At 39.5% G+C, this 15,677-nt stretch overlaps 1 protein-coding gene and 1 long non-coding RNA gene across 10 annotated transcripts in view; one reads left to right on the forward strand and one right to left on the reverse strand.

The window, feature by feature from the left end:
- The first annotated feature begins 4,570 nt into the window (after positions 1-4,570).
- On the forward strand, positions 4,571-8,315 carry LOC146451243 (uncharacterized). The gene is made up of 2 exons (XR_014860058.1): positions 4,571-7,767; positions 7,906-8,315. It is a non-coding gene; the product is annotated as an uncharacterized LOC146451243 (long non-coding RNA).
- A 2,639-nt stretch (positions 8,316-10,954) lies between these two features.
- Positions 10,955-15,677, reverse strand: part of LOC146451244 (insulin gene enhancer protein ISL-1-like) — a 54,748-nt gene continuing 50,025 nt past the window's right edge. For 8 of the 9 annotated variants that reach the window (XM_085099311.1, XM_085099312.1, XM_085099313.1 and 5 more), the window contains 4 exons: positions 15,332-15,591; positions 14,189-14,490; positions 13,113-13,328; positions 10,955-11,287 (listed from right to left, as the gene is read on the reverse strand). In XM_085099311.1, coding sequence (XP_084955437.1) covers positions 11,222-11,287; positions 13,113-13,328; positions 14,189-14,490; positions 15,332-15,591 — 844 coding nt within the window. In that variant the 3' untranslated portion in view covers positions 10,955-11,221. Of the gene's footprint in view, positions 11,292-13,112; positions 13,329-14,188; positions 14,491-15,331; positions 15,592-15,677 lie in introns of all 9 variants that reach the window. The other variant, XM_085099316.1, reaches the window with a different exon arrangement.

Raw genomic sequence — 15,677 nt, forward strand, 5'->3', positions numbered from 1 at the left:
AGGCACCACCCATAGGAAACCCGAGTATCTCGAGATGCGCAGAACGTATGCGCAGTAACAATAGTAGGCACCGTCCTTTATATCTAGCTTAAGCTTTAAATTTGACTCGCAGTTTCATAATGGAAAGCAGATTTATCAATGCGTTCCTTAAAGAATTAAATTTATACGAGATTGTGGGAAAAAAAAGAGCGAAGAACAATTAACATGTAATCAGATATAATCAATCTAAAGTTAAGTATTCAATCTTTGAGTTTAAAAGTAATGTTCATGCAACTGTATGCGAACGCAAAGTTAATAAGTCTAAACCTCACTGGGATTATATTACAAAATTCAAATAAAAAAAGAAAAACGAAGAGGATTCTGGCAGTTGCAGTAAAATAACGTCATCGTGAAAATCGCCTTTTGGAATAGAAAGATGAAATTTTATCGGTCATTGCTATTGATAAATCCTGGTTTACGAGGTATCGGCCTGGGCCCAGTTCTGTGTTCGAAGCATGGTTAGCGCTAACCTGGGTTAAATACCATAACAACCTATAGGTTTTAATACTTCTTAACCAATGGTTAGCGCTAACCATGCTTCGAGCAACTCAGCCCTGAAGTACAAGGATTAAAGCATTTTGTCTACGTTTTTCCTTGTTACCCTTGTATTTCAAAGACCTTGAATCTTGAGAATGTGCTTGATATGTGTCGTTAAGGAAACCCTGCAGGACTTCTGAGTGATAATGCAAATTTAATTGGTGGCGGATACATTCTCAGACCAGAAGCAAGTTCATGACCTTCTGCGATCGCCTTTGATGTCTATACACATATCTATACTGAGGAGATTGATAATGCCCAGCTGGGTGATCAATGACCCACCCTATTGGTTTTGGTAAAACGATAGTTGAACTGTGACAATATCTTTAAGTTTTGGAGAAATCAAAGAAAATGACAGAAAAAATACTAAACGATTACCGAGCATTTGTTAAGCACGAGAGTTAAAGGAAAAAAAGGAAGAAAGAGACAAAGAGAAAACACATACACAAAAAACAAAACAAAACAAAAAGAGACTGGGCGCTGGTCCGGGCAGTACGAAGCATGGGTGTAAAAGATGAACTTGGTGCAACACGCGCATGGGCTCAACACAATACAATACAAACTACATTTTAATGCAATACAATACAATGCAATGCAATGTAATACAATGAACCCCCAAGGCAATCATTGCAATACAATGCAGTGCAATGCAATACAATGAAACAATACAATACAATGCAATACGATGCAATACAATACAGTGCAATGCAATGTAATGTAATACAATGAAACACACTACAATGCAATGCAATGCAATGTAATGCAATCAGGAGCCGATGATGCAATACAATGCAGTGAAACACAATACAGTACAATACAATGAAACGGTACAATGCAATGTAATGCAATTAATTGCCACGCAATACAATGAAACACAGTACAATGCAATACGATGCAATGTAATGCAGTGCAATACAATGTAATACAATAGAATGAAACAGTACAATGCAAATGTAATACAATACAATACAATACTTACTCAGTGTGTATAACGTCCTAACTCGCATATGGCATTTTGTACATGAATTGATGACTTTCTGATTTTCAGGGTGAAGGATCAAGTACTTTGTACTGTGTACATTAATCAAATTATGGCTTACTGTACATAAACGTTAATCTGGCCTTTTTTCTTCTCAGTTTCAATGTGTCCCACCCAACGTCTTTTTGAATCATATCCGTAACACTCGCGCACCGGCTTTAATGCAGTGAATAAAAACGTGCTGCTTTGCGTTGGGCCCTTTCTATAGCGCAGCAACATCTGTTCCTGTTCCAAGCCGACACCACAGAAAAGTTGGTCCTTCTTAGAAGGAGTATTCACAACAGTTGCATTTTGCAGATTTTATTCGTAATTTCTAATCATGATTTGCTCTGGGTGACTTGCGTTTTGTTAGTTTGAAAATCTTGTTAAACTTTAACCCATTTAGTCCAAAAACTCTTTAGTAACAATCCACAAGAGATAAGCATTCTTTTCTTTGTTCAAGGGCTGGTCATTTTAGACAACGTTTTAGCTGCACACCTCTTTTATTAAGGGCTGCCACTCCTGGAGGCTCTCTTTTGAACCGTTTCGATTGCCGTTATACCTACCCTTGAGCAAATATGGAACTGCATTTTCTAGAACTAATTAAACTCAGTTTATACAAAGTGGAAAATACGTGCTGGTTTCCATGGACAACCAACTGTACACAAATAGCAACGTACAATATTTGTTTTTTGGTATATGACGAAATCCAAAATGAAACTACATCTTCCTTGGAAAATCATGCTTGCCGTCATGGACTTGCAAGTCAGATTTCCCATACAAGTAAAACAAAAACACGATCGAGGCTTTTCCTTCGGGTAGAAAAACACAGATGGTGGGAGGGGGGGGGGGGGAGGGGGTGGGTAACCCATTTTTCGTGCAAACTTTTCTACACTTCTTAGCCCTGCAGCATTATTGTGACGATTTCAAGCACAATGGTAGGCGAGAGGAACTTATTTATTTCTAACATGTTTGGACAATTAAGTTGATTTAGAGTATTAGCAATAGTATCTTTAAAACTGAGAAAAAACGGATATGATGACAAAACTACTTTTATGTCCAAACTCCTGCAAAAACGTCTGCACAATTATTTTATTTTAACATTCTTGATCATGAACTCGAATGGTCGAGGTTGGGTAGAGGGTACTAATATAGTAAGCATTCAAGACATTTCGCGTTTCCACACTTGCAGTCGTCCGAATAACTGCTGGGTTTCTTTCCCGTTGACAAACTCCATCTGATGATGTATTCTGTGCTCTTTATCCAAAAAAGAAAACGCCAAACAAGAAATTGTAAGTAATATGGGCACTGCATATTTCACTAAGCGAAGTAGTAGTTTCTGCTCAACTGAATGCAAGATCTGAGCTTTTTAAAAATTTTTAAAAATTTTTTAAAATTTAACTCTGTCGATTATTGATACACTGCAGCACGAGAAATGGCAAGATTATTTCCAAATTGACAATGTCGAGTCACAGTTTAGAATTTTAGCTGAAGGAAAGGACAGTGAACTCAACCGTAACACAACTGATTATATATTATCAGAAACCCATCAGAGCAGAAACGTGTACGTCCCATATTTTTTTTCTTTTGCAAAAAGTGTGCGAATATTCAATCTCGTATGTACCATGTTTGGAAAATGGATAAATTAATAAACCAATCAAATAGCTTTATTATTGTGACGTAGTTTTTACGCGATTGTTCAGGCTTTGTTTAAAATGTCAGGTTTTCCAAATAAGTAGACGGCAAAGCTGTCGTATTATTTTTTTCGTTGACGGTCTGTCATACGAATGCGCGCGGTCTTCAAACAAAAGGTCTGGAGCGAGTGTCATGAAACCGAGAGTAGGATTGGGGAGAGATACGCTTGTGAGGCTCTAGGATCTCGTGCAAGGGTCCACGTTTTCGGTGCTCAGTTCACATTCTTCCTTGATTTAAGAGAAAACATTGAGCAAAAAAAATTACCGACTGTTTTGAAGTCTACCAAATAAGGTACTAAGCAAAAATAAATATTCGCATGCTGTGAGTGCGGGTCAAACATTTTAACTTCCTTATCAGTTTCTGTTATTACACCCACCGCTTATACCAGTCCACAGTCCATAGTCCATGTTTCGTATATATTAACCAAATGCTAGGCAATTGAGCTTTGCTTGTGCCATTTTCTTTGTTTTCTCTAAAGCTTAATGATATTGTCACACTTCAATTGTTATTTTAGTCAAAAAATGTAAAAACCAGGGTGGCCATAGGGCAGGCAACGGCCTACCCAGGTTTTGTATACACTCGTTTGAACGTCCTTGAGATAGGAAAAATTTACCCTATTGATAGAGAACGAGACAAACAGTTACAACATATTTTGGAAAACATATCCAGAGTTTGCTATATTTCTCTCTTTAGACTGGGAAAAATATATCTCTATACTAAAATGTGAAACGAACACAAGAACTCAGAAGCTTTCTTTTTAACGTCAACACTTGAGGAGGGGGGTGAATAGGGGTATGTAAATCCGCCGATCCGCTAAAATTAATGGATGAATCCGTCGATCCGCTCAAAAAAATCTACTAAATCCGAATCCGCGAATTGTTTGCCGCGTTAGATGATACGCGAGATACAAAGCGACTTCAGTTGTTGGAGTTGCCTTGCGTGATGTTGTGTTTTAGCGTTGAGGATGACTATCAACGAAATATTTATGTAACCAACGTCTGTATCGAAACAAAGTCTTGCAGATACGAGAAAAAAAGAGCAAACTTGAACTTCCTAACAACCAAAATCCAAAATCCGGGCCCAAAAACTGGATAAAACCGCGATCCGTTGTGATCATAGGATCCGCAGATCGATCTTGATCCGTTAAGATTTCGCTCTGAATCCAGAATCCAGGCTAAAATATTCACCAAATCCGCCGATCCCTAGACCTATTAACCCCCCTCCTTGAGGATTTTATCCACAGACATAAAACAGCACCATAATGAAGTACTCTCAGTAGCTTTTATTTGAATAGCACACTTTAGAATTTCAACCGCAGCTCAAAAGGTAGAGCCACCTTGTCAATACAGCATTATAACTGAGCGCCACAGGAAAGTACTGCTCAGTAGCTTTCATTTGAATTGCACACTTTAAACATTTTCATTCAATAGACAGGCTTAAAAGTTAGAAACACTTTGTAAAGTATAATAAACAGCATCACAAGAAAGTAAGCCCAGAAGCTTTTTTTGACTTGAATAGCACACTTTGAAAATTTTCAACCGACAGACTTAAAAGTTAGAACCACCTTGTACAGTATAAGAAACAGTATCACGGGAAAGGATTGTTCAGCTTTCATCTTAACGGTTCTATACCTCAAAGCTATCATTCAAATGGCCACTCATGACGATTTCATCCACATGCAGAGCAAAAATAAACAGTACGGCTCAACATACTATTACACTTGAACATTTCACACAGACTCAAAAGTTAGAACCACTTTGTACAGCATAATAAACAGCACCACAGCAAAGTACTATTCACTACTGAACTAGCTTTCATTTGAATGGTAAAACTCAGGAATTGTTCACAACCTCAGAAGTTAAAATTACCACATGTCAGGGTGAATCACGTGTACCTCCCGCGTGCCAGGTTTAATCTACTTCTCCAATGCAGACCGTGACAACCTTTGGCACCCGCAGTGGTCGGTGACGATGATAGCTTTGTTTTATCTAGATTATCTTTTCTGTTTTGCTAATAGAAATGTAAATACATGCGATATGCAGTGACCTTGTAAAGATCTTAACCAATAAGTTTCATCACATTTATACAGTTATATCATGACACTCGCCTAGACCGCAAACTAAGAGCCGAAAGGGTTCTAATGAATTCCTTTCTATTCTCTGGCACACTAGCCTCTCGCAATTATGTTATTAGATTATTTGCCGGTTGTGCAAACGATTTGGTCTATTTAGACAGCAGCGAATTTCACGTGGGAAAAAAACCGCGGCAGGGAGGCGAAGAATGTGGGAACATAACTGTGTTTGCATTGTGCATTCCTGCAAAGTTTATAGTTTTGCAATGTTGCACAATGTTTCCCGAAGGAGATTTTTTACTCTCTAAGGCTGTGTGTGCAATGTTGTGGGATACCAATTGTCAAAGAATGATTTAGATCATTATAAAGGTCACAAGGGTTAACTCGGTTTGCACGCGCTGCGGACAGTGGCTGTTGGCCGCACACAGGAGTTTACTTAAAAATATAACGCCATCCTCGGCTTGTTTTTACAACGACTTTTCCCACGCAACACAAAGGAACACTTGGGCAAACAGGCAAGCCATCGGAAACTCAACACTACAACAGCACAATGTAGTCCTTAGCTGTGTTTTCTCAGCAAACAACTAATAGGTCAGCGGGTCTAAATTCGTCCCAAGGAATGTTTTTGCAGACCCAGCCCAAAGCGCTCTAACCATTCCGAAGATACTTTCGCCGACAAAGCCTTGACAATGGCGGGAAACATTTGCAAACAGAACAACCGCATCGCCTAAGCCAAATTGGTACCGACAAAGCCAAAAGACAAGGTGTTCCGAGCCGACCTACTGGAATTCTTTGTTTGGATAAGGTCGGTCGGTGGAGGTGCGCATTGTTCAACACGGGTTTTATCGAGATTGGTATCAGTGAAGATCATTTGACATGATAAGTGTTCCGTTCCTGTCTGTTCGCATACAACAAGCGTGGACGCTTAAAGAAAGATTATTTCTTGACGCGTTGGGAGGCCGGAAAGGCTATTTGTCGCGTAAGCCGGAGTGCTAAAAGGATAAACTATAAGCGACTTAAATCATTTAGCGAGTAAATTATAAGCGACATGACTCCCTGTTATCGAAGTTGGCTATCTCAGCTTGACGCGAAGTTCAATGTAATCCGCGTGACATGATAGCTTGGCGATCAATTTCAGCGTTGACTGCAACAAGATGAAAGTTAAGCCAGGAGCAATTATTCAATTCATGTGCCTGAAAATCAGCTACACAAGTAGCTTATGCCTTAAACCATTTACGCGCGATGCGGTTGCCAGCATATTTTTTTTTCTGCCAGGCTATTGAAAAAGAAGCCAAAAGCTGACAGATTAAAGAGAGGGATTAAGCCTCAGTTCAAAGAAAAAAGAACTAATTTTGCTCATTGCGTTGTTTTTATTTCCGTTTTACATCTTAAAAGATTTTGTCGTGGTTCCCCAAAAGTATTTGTAACCTACAAGGGCAGTAACATTTTTAATATCGCTTCATAACTAGCACTGACTCACACTCTGACTTAGAAATTTTGAGTCCTCCAGATCAATTCTCGAGTCACACTTTTACGATATGATTTTATGCATACTGTGAAGTGCATCACGACAGAACCGAGCAGTATAATCTATTTTTCCTTCATAAAGCTATCAATTAAACGAAATAATGATTTAAGTAGCTAGAAATACCCACATTTGTGTAAATACTCCTGTATATACAAAAACAACAACAGCCATTCTGTCAGTATTGGTGATAGCTGCATGCAAGAAAAAAATGTCGTTTACCTTATAAATTATCTTTAACTGCTAAGCTGAAATGAAACATTTGCGGTAAATGTAACTAATGGTTTTTCTTTTAGAATCGCGAATTAGCGGTATTGGTTTATAAGAATTACGCCACGCTATTGCAGAAATATACTTACAGAAACAAATTAACGTTATAAGTGCTATTCTTGTGCTCTATTGTCGTGAAAGCTTCGTTTCAGCAATTTTATTAACCCTTCAGAGGCTTAGTATCTGTAAGAAGGTGATAAATATTAGAATCCCTCGTGCTATATTTAGGTTGATCGTTAGGCTAATTTTTGAATACGTAAATTAACTTTTAGATCTATTAATAAGAGCACCATGAAACCTATTGATTTGTTCTCATGAAGTAGATTTCCAACCTCGTTCCCCGATTTCTTGCTCAGCTGAGCAAATCCGAATGAAAATTCCAGAAAGTGACGACACGACCCCAACAATTGAACTAGTAAAATGAAGAAACTCTATGTAAAATATAATACATTGCTATAACAATTGCGAGGTTACATGCCATTCCACTAAAAAAAAAAAAAAAAAAAACGCCAAATGTCCAACTGATGTTGAGTTGAAGTGATTTACCTGAGGCTGCGAAAAACTAAAATGATATCTATTTAGTCAAGTGAGGCTATTCATAGTAAATGAAAGGTTTGGATTCTTTTTCCCAATTTGATGTCCTTTAATATGTTGTTCATATTGCATGAAGTCTGTCGGATGACTTTCTCAAACGATCACTTCAAATGAGGTTGTTGATTACTGTTCACTCTTCGGGGCTTTGTTATGCAGGACAAGCTGGTTGTAACTTTGGTGTCTTGGGAAATTCTCAGGTGTGATCATTAAACTGAAGCTATATTGAGCAGTACTTTCCTGTGATGCTGTTTATTATGCTGAACAAGCTGTTTCTGACCTGTGGATGCAGATGAAATCCTCAAGTGTTTCCATTCAAAAGATATGAAGGCTGTTGACGAAGTACAATGTGTTACTGTTTACTGGGCTTTACAGGGTGTTTTCTATATTTTGCGTCTGTGGATGAAATCCTGAAGTGTGGTCATTCAAAAACAAGCTATCGGAGAACATTCTTGTGGAACTATCTGTCTGTACTGATGAAGTTCAAGTTTGTGAGATAAAGAATATCAACAAGGCCTTGCAGAAACATGTGCTAGGTGATTTCAATAAATTACTGTGGGTAAAAATCATGCCGCCTTCTCGTTTGTAACACAGTCGTTTTCCCTTATTCCAGTCTCTTAACTCTCTCTGAAATTAAGCTATGATAGAAAGCCTCAGGGCAATTGTGTCTAGGTAGTCTGTAATAACAGCTTTTTGAAGAATCAAGCCCGCCCTCTCTTTGGCTTGCCACTCAAGTGCTCGACTAAAGGTGAAAATATATTGTGTGCCTGATTTCACCGAAATGTGGCTCTTCGCAAATACGACAAAACGTTATGGCAAGAAAAAGATAGTTGTGCATGACAGTTGTTAAAATATATTCAATTATAAGTAGTCCAGTTGCATGGTATAACATGCGATATTTCTCGTTGTTCTATGTTGTAACTCGCTTTGCTGCACGCATGATACATTTCTAACACGCGAACAATTTTCACATTTCTTAGTGCACGACACCGAGCTAAAAATATAATTCTCGATGTTTTCTTCAGGTGAGACATAAAAAAGTTACTTTATTACCCTTCTTGCTTTTCTTTTGAATAAAACGGTAGTGCTTTTTAGATACTTAACCCTGTTGGTGATTTTTTTTTCTCGAGGCACTGTTCATTGTGTCTTAACTGGAGGTGGTTATGCTTGTAGAATTTTTAACATATGCGATCATATAAACACAATTTGATGGTATGTTCACTTTTCTGGAGTTCAAAATAATCATGAAACGGGTTTTTAACGAATTTGAACCACAAATTAAAGCGGTAGTTCTGTTGAATTCAGTAGAATTTGTTGCGTGTCGTTTCGAGGGAACGTAAAATCATTGCATGCAAGAATTTCGCTATTTATACCTGCTTGGTCTAATCACGAAGTGCAATTAATTTTGACTTGTGCAGATGTCAGCCTTTGGCAAAGCAAATATAATACATTTATGCAAAAGGTTGTAGTTTATTATTGAAGATCTTTTCAATGTCTCTAAATGTTGAATTTTACTGCAAGCATATTGGATAAAATTTTAACTTTCGAGGAAATATCGTGCGCTAATAAATTCTGGAAATCGTGCAGACATGTAATGGCTCGTGTTGAGGCTATTTTCCTTAAGTTTATCTGCCATTAGTTAATAATTTGCTCCCACAATAAAACAAAACTGTGGTAAAACTGACGAAAGAATACATCCAATATATCAATTGCGATGAAATTATAATCAGATCTTTCAATTCAACCTCATCGATGACAAGACCGATACGGGCCGCCCAATCACCACAACATATTTCAAATTTCTGCAGGGCCAATTTTTACTCAGTAATATTTTACCTGTCCGCAGGTCACCTTTCGTGAAATTTTATTGTTTTTGTATTTGAAGATTGGGATCAAAACGTGGCGGATTTTGTCCAACAATGATTTTGAAAGAGTAGCAATTATTGATGGACCCAGACGGCAGGTCATGTGCCTCGTTGAATCTTGTCTACACTAGAAGCACGCAAAAACAAACGGCTCACGCAAAGATTATTTCCGCAAAAACTTTGCATCCGTGGCCAAATTTTTGGCAGAATTAGTTAACCGCGGACCAAACGTGCTGCAAAAATTAAAAACGAGGAAGATGTGTCGCGGAGAGTGGCCCGATCTCAAATGTTATGAAATAACAATTTATACAATAGCTGTCAGAAGCCATACGCAGCATAATGACTTGAGCTACAAAAACCTATCAAAAAATTCCATTCTTAAAGAACTCCCAGTAGCCCCAGGCAAGAAGGGCAAAGCACACGAAAATTCAAAGCACCTGCAATATCAGCAAGTTTCGCAATATCTCGGAGGAACACGAAGAAAGTTTGAATTTTTAAAAAGTTCACGTCTCGTGGCCTCGAGCGCTCGCGATAAACATCGACTTTTAAAACGGCTTACTCCGCCTTCTTCTGATTCAAGGTGTTGAACGATAGCGACTTATACAGATTACTACACGCCTATACATCATTCTGCTTTAAAAATTTGTGGGCAATTTATCTGATTATCGGCAGAATCTGCAGAGAGAGGAAGGAAGGAAGGAGCAGAAGAGGATTGACAGAGTGAATCAAGAGGCAAAACAAGGCGGGGTTGAATATGTCAGCATTGCAAAACAACAGCTGACAGCTATGGTCTTGTCGGCTCCACGGTGTCTGAAAAAGAAATTTTATTTCAAACAATTCTGAACATCTGAATACTTTACTTTAATTGCCTATACGGCGCACGAACACTGAGCAAATTTCAACTGTCATTACAGTACGTTTTGAACAAAAACTGCCAGTGAACGTGCACCCTAAAATTAACCCCTCTAAACGGTTCAGGGCGTCAGATTGTTTCAGTTCTCGTTTTCTATCAATAAAGCGGTCACAGCACAGAAATAAGGAAACGTCCATCATAATTGGCCGCCAAAAACAAAACCTGCCATTATTTTTTTTCAAAACATTTCTGAAAACGAGCGCGAGTACTAGTTGCTTGATCGTATCTCAGTTCACCGCAGCACACGAGTCCATACACGATCATCCGATTCACTAAACCTCGTTCTCACAATTACTTGATCCCAATTACCTTTGTTATAATGACCTTGTCGCCATGCTTTGAAACATTCAAAGAAGAAGAAGAAAAAAAGACATCGGCAAAGGTCTAGTGGTCACTGAGGGTTACGCAAAAGAATCAATGAAACAAAGAATAACTTTTTGTATTCGTTTTTTTATTGAGAGCTCCTCTCAACACGTAAAACTGATTCCATAAAATATATACATTGTCAGCGCAGAGGGAAGCGTCGCCCCTTGCAATAATTGAACTTTACACTTTACAGAATGCTTGCTTTGCTTTCGATAGAAGAAATAAATTAAGATTTCCGGCTTGCGATTTCGCGCGCGGCCATATGTCCATATTCGTATGCCTTCATCTGTGTAGGAATACTGTCGATCTTGTTGCTGCATTCGATGGAAAATTAATTTGCTCCGATTCCATCATGCGGACGCGATACCATATGTGGGGCCTGCTCCGAAAACTGCACCTAACAACGGAGATGAAAGAGAAATAGAGAATTGAGATTAGCTAACGGAAAAAGAAAGTGTTTGCGCTAAACGCGTGTGCAGCGCTGTCCATCTAACAACGGGAACAAACAAACGATGAATTTTTGAAATGACACATGTAGGGCAGGCACATTTTGAGAAAAATTTCGAGGTTTTCGAGCAAACCTTTCTCCGATCAGTTCGAGTTATTTTTCGGCCGGTGTTGTTTAGTAGCGTCAGTGAATACAATATGATTTTCTTTGTGTTTCGCGGGCTGTTTTGGTAGAAGCTTTGGCAAGAGCATTTGCTTCAATTTGTGTGTAGAAAAATGTGGTCATGGCATGGCACAAGAGCTTCCTTTACGCATGTGGCCTTTGTCTCGTTGAATCAACTCTTTTACCTCATGCTGGGTAGATAGATGTTTATCATGATTAACTCAACAAACATCCCGCTGTTAGGAAAAGTTAAGGAATACGTCTTTGTTATTGATTAAATGTTTAAGTTTCCGAGCGGGTGGCTGCCAATTCACTGTTTTGTAAGGTTCACGAAAATTCATCGCCAAAGGGGAGTCCAACTTCACGAACGATGCGATCGTTTAAAGTTTAAAGAAAAATTGCACGACTTCGAAAACCAATATTATAATATGGTGAACGAGAGACTAAACGAGAACGACCACACACAAAATAGTAGCGGTACCGGCGAAAACGGATAGCAAAAGGATTAAAGCATAGGAGTAAAATTGTCTGAAACTGCTTCACAACGCAGTTTAGCTATAGTCGAAGGAACGCATGTTGTATGAGTTGTCTTATTTTTCTTCTTTAAAAAAGGTGTTCGCTTTGCTTATAAATAACAATGCGCTCGCAGTGGCTCCTTCATTGCGGTTAGGAACTCATTTCAAATAACTTTGTAATTTGGAAATCAGCGCAGCAAGGTTAAAAAAAATTTAGTGTGTTTGTGACATTTGCAAACCTATTTTGGGGGCTTTTTTTCTGGCAACAAGAAAAATAATTCAAGCAGTTGGTTTTTCCTTTACTCTGAGAAAGCTTTGTTGTCAAAGGTGTCGGGCAATTAGTACAGCGCACAAAGAAATACAATACTAGCAAATTTCACTTTCCTATAACTCCGTTCTTCAAAACACACGAACGGCATACGCTGGGCTACCAACATGAAACTAGATCAATAAAAAAACTGTTCTGCATTTTTCAGAAATCGAGTTACTGATCGGTATTTTTAGCAAAGCCCCTAAGCAAAAAGTTTTCGTTCCGATGAGAAACAATGGCAAATGGAATACCATATGAAAAGCTGCTACTTAAATCCCGCGGTTGTGAGAACAGGCTCGGAATTAAGATAGTCTAAAATAACTTGTGGCGTAGCGAATAAAGCGGGTTGGAACAGCTTCTGAAGAAGTCAATTTGTACACGGTACTCGTTTGAGGGACATGTGAATTGAGTTATGCAAAATAGGCAGGCCATCTATTCAGAAGTACAGCAATTATCGTGTCAAATACACAAAAAAACACAAGACTGCCTCGATGGATACACGCTTGGCTTATTCGTTTAATGATCCCCTTAGGGTGAACAATCCGTCCGTTGGTTTATTTTGAAACAAGGGTTTTCCTTTTGCTCATAGCGATTCCGGTTAAACGCTTAACTTGCGCTTATAGTGAGTGACTTGAAGCCGTATAATTGGGTCATTTAAAGCGTTCAAGATGCGGCTCGAAGCGGCGCGGGTGGAACAAAGTTACTAACTTAGCATAAAAAAAGCGATCCAGAAGCACAAAAGAAGTGTGTCCTCCTTGCGATAACCTTCCTTAGTTTAGACGCTTACCAGTTGTTGGAACGGGCCTTGGTCCATGTCGTTGTGCATGGCGAATTCGTTCAGGGCCTTCCAAGGTTGGTAGTTCGGAATATCGCCCATCGGAACATCAGATGGCGGTCTAAGCGAAGGCGGAGTAAGACTTGAAGCAAAAACCTGAACACCCGAAATAGCTGAAGGTGGTAATGTACGGCTGGGCAGAGCGTTCGGCGAGCTGCCGGTTGGACTCTACAAGACACATTGCGTGAGATTAAACGGGGGGCATGTAAACTTGCGTCAATTATTATGACTTCGATGAAGCAATGTCTGGCTTTGTAAAACGTATACAGATCGGTTTCCCACTGCGACAAATGGTAATTACATTTTTTGGCTAAATGCCGTATAAAGAACACGGTATAACAGATTAGCCGAGTCGTGAACACAAATACACACACGAGTCGCTAACTTCTGAACAACTACAGTTGCCACAATACATGCAACTGTGTATATATTTGGTAATAACAACAGCAGATGGGAAACCATCGACGAACTTCATCAACAAGGATGAAAAATTTTATAATAGGCCGCACTCTTTTGCATTTATATTCAAAGGGTTTGTATGGCTTAAAAGGTGGGTTTTTCTTCAGAATCGAGATTGTTTAGAAAGTTAGTAAACTCGAGCTCGTATGAGAGGTCGCTAGTCCCGAACGAGGAAGTTCACCAACGCGCATGAAGGTCTAGAACCTCCAAGACTTGTCATACCAGCTGTGAAACCTAACAATCCAAAATTAACACCTTCTGGCTAATTCTTCCAATTACGTTAACAAGAAGGCTTCTTACACAGCGTTCATGAAAAGAAAAAAAAATTCAGGGTCACGAGCGAAGCGCAATTTTATAGAGAACAAAAACGGACGGCAAAGAAAGCATTGCGTTCACTTGCCTATTAGCCACCTGTGAGCAAATATTCTAGCTTCCGTCCGTCTTTTGTCGTGACAGCTAAGTACAAAATGATAGCGCTAGAAAAATGTAGTAAACTTGAACAATCGCTAGCGCAGTCGTCGCGAATGGGAAAAAAGATTAGTCGCTAGAATAATTCAATGTAATTTTACCTGCCCGTCATCCGAGCCCGGTCCCTGGTGCTGGTGGTGCGAGGACGTTTTGTTCAACATCATCGACTTCTTCTTGTCCTTGCAGCGCTTATTTTGGAACCACACACGTATCACTCGAGGACTCAGTCCTGTCATCTCGACAAGCTGTTCTTTCATCATGGCATCTGGCCGCGGGTTCGCCGCGTAGCACGTTCGAAGCGTATGTAGTTGCTTTTCATTGAGCACGGTCCGTACCCTAGTCGTTTTCTCTGACGCTTTAACGCGCCGTGTCGGCGATCCTTCGGTCTGGCCGTTGGAGTGGGCTGCAAAGGCATTATTTTTGTCATCTTAAATTTAGCCTCACACTTGTGATACTTCACTCGCTATCGAACCTAATATTTCGAGGGTCGAAACAGTAATATTCGAGGCAAAGACTTCGAGAGTGATAATATAGGGCTGCGAAGTCTATAAATGGAATATCTGTCGAACGAAGAAAGCGGTACTATAACACCGATGTTCGTTTAAACATCCTCAAGTTTAAGATTTTGTATTTTCCTGCGGAAATGCTTGTACTTTGCAGAAAGTGGAAAAAAAGCTAACCTCGGTCGAGGCAGAATTGTAGCAGCTTAACTCTTCCAGTTAGTTTTTAACTTCTAGCCGATCGAGACGTGATACAAGAGTATAGTGCTGCGTTCGAATCAAGCAATTTGTATCACGGTAGCTCTGCGATCGGAAATACATGTCAGAAGTGATCCAGAAGTACTTATCCATGTTGAACCTTATAATTGAGAAGCGAAGATATTACCAACAAACATTTCAATTTTTGAATTAAGCTACTAGCAAGCTATATTATTCTCGCAACGTATCTCCGTTAGATTGATCCGTGACACGACGCGATGGACGCCAAAAGTAAGCCAAGTTGCCCAGCTACGTGAGTGGCTTACAAATAAGGTGTAATAAAACTGAATCACCAACTCAGATTTAGCAACTAACAAATAGTCTCTCGTAAATTCGGGCAGTTAAAAATCAGAGCATGATATCCTCGGAGTCAATCCGACTTGCTAATAGTGTTATCAACCCCAATTTGATTAGTTTCTGATACGTTTACTGACAAGACCTACCGCATCGAAACAGAAAGATATGAGTGGAAACAAACCAACTCACCCGATGATTGAGACGAGGACCGTTGCGTTCCCCTAGCGTGAGCCGCTTGGGCTGTAGCAGTAGCCTTCTCCACAATTTCGTTGTCCTCTTTACAAAATAATCCGTCCTCTCGAAGCGCAAACTCGTCTCCTGGAACGAGCTGTCTGCTGCAAGCGATGCAGCGAAAGCAGTCTATGTGGTAGATTTGGCTCTTAGCTCTCATCACGAAATCATTTTTCGTCACCGACCGGGAACATTTGGCACACTTTGTCCCAAATAACCTGAGGAAGGAGAGAAAAATATCCATCAATAACCGGAAGGCAAACAATTGCAACGCGCTTTGCAAGAACGACTTTCGCAAATATAT

This window comes from Pavona decussata, unplaced genomic scaffold (genome assembly GCF_977016875.1).
Source record: "Pavona decussata unplaced genomic scaffold, jaPavDecu1.1 SCAFFOLD_391, whole genome shotgun sequence".
Taxonomy (NCBI): domain Eukaryota; kingdom Metazoa; phylum Cnidaria; class Anthozoa; order Scleractinia; family Agariciidae; genus Pavona; species Pavona decussata.